We start from the raw sequence: 5,981 nt of genomic DNA, 5'->3' as shown, positions 1-5,981 counted from the left end.
AATGTAGAAGAAAAGAGCATACAAAAGCTGCATAGAATATATATCTTGTTGTATAAATTAAAAGTTAAGATTTATGTACATAAAACATAAATAGCAGGCAAAGAGTGACACTTGAAGAATGATTGGAACACCAGATGTTGCAAAGGAGTTCCTAGAATTAAAGCTACAAATGATATATATAATCATGTAAAGCAACAGAGTTACCCTATAATTCTTCACTTGCTTTCATAATTTTATTTTGAAGTCATAAAGACCAAATCTAATCTTACTAGACCTGTTACAGTAATCTAAGCTTATATACAGTAATCTATTTGTAAGTATAACTTAACTGGCACCATAGCATCATCATGGGTTCTACTTCCTAAAATTATATCAATGTTAGGATTAATTGCCTTCATATCTTGTGTATCTCTAAGTTTAGCATGAAAACAAATACACGAGAAGGCATAATTGGTTCCTAAGCAAGATCTGTTATTGTCAGGAACTTATGGATTAGTGTAATTGTCAATGGTATGTCAGCCAGTAAAAACTGTTTTCCTTTTTTTTTGGTGTGCATGAAATAACCAATTATCTTCTACAACCTAGCCGACATAAACATAAAAATCAGACAGGTTTTTGACCCAGGCTAAAGCAAAAGGCCTAATAAACTAAAATCTATCCGGGCTTGCAATCTCGTAAGACATCCAATAATGGTGTCGGAATTAATTAAACACAATTAGTAAATAGATTCTAATAAAAAAAGCAATTGGAATTAAAAACTTACATCAACCAACAACAAACAATGACTGTAATAACCAATGTTAAATGAAGCCTGCACCAACCAATTGCATCATTGTGTTAGAAGAAATGCTCAGATAGCATAATAAAATTGAAGAAAATTACCAATAAAAAAAAATAGAAAAACACAAGCCCACAACAAATGAAAGATAGCAACCCAAATCTTTTGATTAATCAAATTAAAACTAATAATCAAAGGTAAAACATGCTTTTTAAAAATTTGCCTTTTAATTGATAAATATGCTTTTAAAAATCACAAATAATCAGAACAACACTGGACAGAGTAACAGAATGTTGGTTAGAATCAATGAAAATTTTTGTTATATCAAGTGCAGAAATTAGAGCTGAAACAAAAAAAAACTGAACTTTTTCTGGAGCAATTCACCAAATTCGTGAAACAATTGGCTTTGATCTCTAGGAAGACACAAATCTGGATCTCAGCCCCTCCAAAAAAAAACCCACTCAGGTCTCATATAACAAGTTTAAACGCAATCTTAGTGAACACCATAAGATAAAGATCATAAAGACAAAAATAAAGTGATTTATCTCACCATCATTCCCATACATCAAAACTTAGCAATCTTCTCTCCCAGATTCCTTAAGCATCATAATAGTCATATGATGACATCAATCAGGTAATATCCACATCGATCTAAACTCAGAATTTACACTAAATGCCAACACAAATTACCTATCATTGCCATTGAAAATATCCAAAAAAAATTGAAAAATAAAAATAGCCAAAAAATAAGAGAAAAAGAAGATAAGAAGTAGATGAGCAAGAAGAATGTTAGATTACTCACTTTTGCTCCTCGGCCGGCGCCGCCACCACACTCTTCGTCAACTGGTTAAAAAAATTAAATATCACCCAAAACCTAAAATTAAGATCACCAAAAACTCAAATCAAAAATTAAAAAAATTAAACACCAACCCACAAAAAATGGAGAAGAAGATGGAGGAAAAGAAGACGAACAATCAAAACAAGTTGTCGCCATTGTTGCTCGACCAACAATGCACGATTGGAGCAGAAAAGGTTTCGGATGAGAAAGGCCAGCGATGAGAAGAAAGGAATGGAGGAGGAGCGTGGATGGAGGAGGACCGTATAAATCCCGTGAATCCCTCACGTGAGTCTCATGCGGGGGATTCAAAACTCATGGATTTTGGAATTTGTCCATTTTGGCCAAATTCCAAAATCCCTCATCTTTGGGATTTGGAAATACAAGGATTTCTGAAATCCTTTGAAACAAACAAGTGATTTCTGAAATCCAAGGATTTCCAAATCCAAGTATTTACAAATCCTGCAAAACAAATAGACCCTACATAAAGAAGAGGACAAAATACAGGAAAGACTTACAAAGATAAGAGAGGTAATCCAAAAACAAAGAGTCTCATCGGAGAAGTAATCCGGACCAAAGAAGAGCACTCCAAGACAAAACAAGATTCCTACCTCTCTAAGAAACTCTCTTCAAAACCCTAATTTATTTTGGGTGGCTAATATATATATATAAACAAATATTCAACACCCTCAGAAAAATATAAATAAAATTAGGGTTATATATGTAACTATCTCTCCAAAAATATAAATAGATCCTTGGCTTTTCAAAAAATTCAAGGAAAATCTTCAACAGTAATGTTATTCATACTGAATAGCCTTCCCGATTATGTAACTTGAATGACCTAAATACCCAGCTAGCCATCCACATCACTCTCTCTCTCTCTCTCTATATATATATATATATATATATAACCTAGTTTCTTTAAACCAAATCCCTTCTCTCCAGTGTGCTTATCTACGTTGTCCGTTCTAATACTAATCTCTGCAGCATAAAAGCTAAGTTTAGTTTTCCTTTCCCTCCAGATCTCCACACCATCCTCTCCTTTGGCCTTCATTTTGGCCTTGTCTTCCTTGACTAATGTTATTTCAAATCATCATCTCTTTCACTCTCTCTCACTGTCCCATTTTTCAAGGTTACTCATAACTTTCTCTAGCCTCAATTTTTTGGTCCCCACTCTTATGATACCATCCTTGATCTCTTCTTTGCCCCTTCCACTCTGTCATGTCCTCCCCCTCATACCCCTCTTCAACCGCCGCTACTGTTAGTTTGAGTTCTATTCTGAATTGACTTCGTGATGATATTAATTCAACCTAAATTCAAATTGTATAAAGTGGTCCATGACTTTATCAAATAGGAATTCTAAGTTAACTCTAATTGACACTTTGGATAATGATCTACTTAAATTTTAAGTGGAATTAATCCTTTGACGGTAAGGATTATATATAGGACAGCACCAGGGCCCCCCAGTCTATTGTTCTTGCAAATACCTAGCTCCATCGGTGGAGAGGACGGGATAAATTGGAAGAGTTCCTAGTTACTTCAAGCGTGACTCAAGGCTCTCGTCGTCTTCAATAATTTGCTATGGTTGGAGGTAAGTGATCATACTTCTGCATATAATATATCACATAGATGCCGTAATTAAGTTTGATGAAATCTAACAGTTGGCATCCAAGCCAGGTTTCATACCTCTGCCTAGCATGATTAAATTCTAACATGTATGTGTTCTTTAGAAATTACATATCATTTGAATCTAGTGCATTATTTAATATAGAGTATAATAAACATGCATGAATTAAGGTTTGTATAAACTGAATCCCTTGATACATATGTTTTACAATAAAACAAATTATGCTAATGTAAGGTTTGAAAGAATTGGGTATTAGGCCCAAAATTAAACCCATCATGAACGAGATGTGCAAACACCCTTGTCAGACCACGGATGGCTTGTGGACAGGCCGTACACGCGCAACGCTGGCTATTGGGCCATGCGAACTCTAGGTTTGGCAGCAGGTGCGCAGGGCTGGGCCGCGCTCCTGGCCTAGGCGCGCGCCGGCATGCCGCGCGCACAGGGCCGGCCGGCGATCGGCGGTCCGGCCGTCGGCGGCTACCAGGAAAAAAGTTAGGTTTTTCCCTAACATTAAGTTTAATTATTTTATTTTTATTTTTTAACTTATTCTGTTTTATTTTATTTTTTATTCATTATTTTGAATATGTTTAAATAAAATAGAATAATGGATGGCTTTTTGCAAAATTGCTTTACTTAAGTGTACTTTTGCATGCTCAACCCTGTTTAGTTATTTATTTAAATTTCAGGGTTTGTTTGTATGAATTGTTCATGCATTAAGTGGATTAATTATAGCTTGTATAACTAATTACTTACATTGAATTTGTTCATGTATATGGTTGGTATGTCATGTGATCGAATGAATTTTTGTTAATTATGGAGTGTCCACAATATTCATGATTTTATTTTTAAAAATTATAAATTACACATTATGAGTGTGATGGATCACATCTAGCTTAAATGACATGAATTGTAATTGATTATGATTAGTATAATGATTTTGCCCCACAGGGATTTTGTTATATTTCTCATAATTAATTAGGATAAAAGAATGAATTATTTTTATTACTTTATAAGTCGCCTACAGGTATTAAGTAGTTTTAATTATTTATTATTTTTATCATGTGGCAAATTGTGATTAATTATGTTTGATATAATGATTTTGCTCCACAAGGATTTTGTTATATTTACATAATTAATAAAGATAAAATAATGGTTAATTTTTATTTCTTAAGTTGCCCATATGTATTAAGGACTTTTAACTATCCATTAGTTTTGTCGGTAGTTGTGAATCTATTTTGTATCTGTATCTTTACCCATAGGCAGATTGTGATAACAAATTGATTCATGTTTTTCTTTTTGGTATGACTTGCATTGGTAAGCATACCAACTTGTTTCATTGCCTTAAATATTAAAAATGATGTGTATGTTATTTTCTTTATTGTATCTATGCAGTTAGATGCTTTTGATGAAAAATATCATGTTCCTATGTTAAGGGGTGATAATAATAAAACTTGGAAGGAGTTGATTCTCCTCCAGTTGGGATGCATGGATTTTGACTATGCTATAAGGAAGGATGAACCACCTATGCCGACAGACAATAGCACTCCCGGTGTAATTGCCTTATATGAATGGTGGGAGCAATCTAATCATATGAGCATGATGTACATTAAGACACTCATACGTGTTTCAATCCCAGATTGTGCACATGTAAGAGATTTGCTGAAGGCAATTGATGATCAATTTGAATCTTCAGATAAGTCTCTCGCTAGCACTCTCATGACCAAATTATTATCCATAAAGTTTACGATTGTTAAAGGTGTGAGAGAGCACATCATGAGGATAATAGACTTAGCGGATCAACTTAAGGCTTTAGAGCAGATCGATTTTTCAGATGCTTACCTTGTGCACTTTATCTTGCATTCTCTTCCATATCAGTATAACACTTTCAAAATCTCATATAACACACATAATGATAAATGGTCTATTAATGAGCTTTTGACCATGTGTGTTCAAGTGAAGGAAAGGTTGCTATTAGAAAAAAGTGAAAGTGCATATATGGCTACTCAGGGTAAGAAGAGAGGATGAACCAAGATGAAAAAGGATAAAGGCAAATTACTTGTTTAGATCAAGAAGATGTCCAGGTGCTTCTTTTATAAGAAGAAAGGGCACATGAAGAAGAATTGTCTGAAACTCAAGATTCATCTTGAGAAGAAAGGTATTGAAAGTTCTTTCGCTTGTTATGAATCTAATATGGTTGATGTTTGTCATAACACTTGGTGGATTGATTCTAGTACTACAATTCATATTTTTAATACCTTGCAGGGCTTTTTAAGCCAAAGGATACCGACGAAGAGTGAATAGTTTATTTATTCAGGGAATAAGATTCGTTCACATGTAGAGGCAGTCGGGACATGCAAATTAGTTTTAGATTCAGGCTTTGTTCTAGATTTGGAAAAGACCTTTTATATTCCTAATTTTTCTAGAAATTTAATTTTAGTTTCACAACTTGTACCATTAGGATATTCCTTTAAGTTTTACGAAACATATTTTTGTTTATTTTATAATTCTTCTCTTGTTGGGAATGGTGCATTGTGTGATGGTTTTTTTCAAATTTAGTTGCAAAGTAATGTTTCTTATAATGTGTTGCATGATCAAGAAAATGTTGGTATTGAACATCATGTTTTGAATGATAAATCTTCCATGTTATGGCACCGGTGATTGGGACATATCACCATAAAGAGAATTGAAAAGTTGATGAATGCTAGAATCCTTGACTCTCTTGATTTTACCGACTTTCAAAT

At 33.8% G+C, this 5,981-nt stretch overlaps 1 protein-coding gene across 1 annotated transcript; it reads left to right on the top strand.

Annotated features, from left to right (window-relative positions):
* Positions 1-4,626: 4,626 nt before the first annotated feature.
* On the top strand, positions 4,627-5,265 carry LOC120282878. Its single transcript, XM_039289712.1, has one exon. It carries the CDS (start codon positions 4,627-4,629, stop codon positions 5,263-5,265), a length of 639 nt encoding a protein of 212 aa, XP_039145646.1.
* Positions 5,266-5,981: the final 716 nt, after the last annotated feature.

Source organism: Dioscorea cayenensis, chromosome 18 (assembly GCF_009730915.1).
Source record: "Dioscorea cayenensis subsp. rotundata cultivar TDr96_F1 chromosome 18, TDr96_F1_v2_PseudoChromosome.rev07_lg8_w22 25.fasta, whole genome shotgun sequence".
In the NCBI taxonomy this organism is placed as follows: Eukaryota; Viridiplantae; Streptophyta; class Magnoliopsida; order Dioscoreales; family Dioscoreaceae; genus Dioscorea; species Dioscorea cayenensis.
The sequence above is the reverse complement of the archived record's forward strand: the minus strand, read 5'-3'. Positions and strand labels throughout refer to the sequence as shown.

Bases quoted from the DNA above. Each gene is read 5' to 3' on its own strand.
- LOC120282878 (XM_039289712.1), top strand. From the start codon at position 4,627: ATGCAGTTAGATGCTTTTGATGAAAAATATCATGTTCCTATGTTAAGG.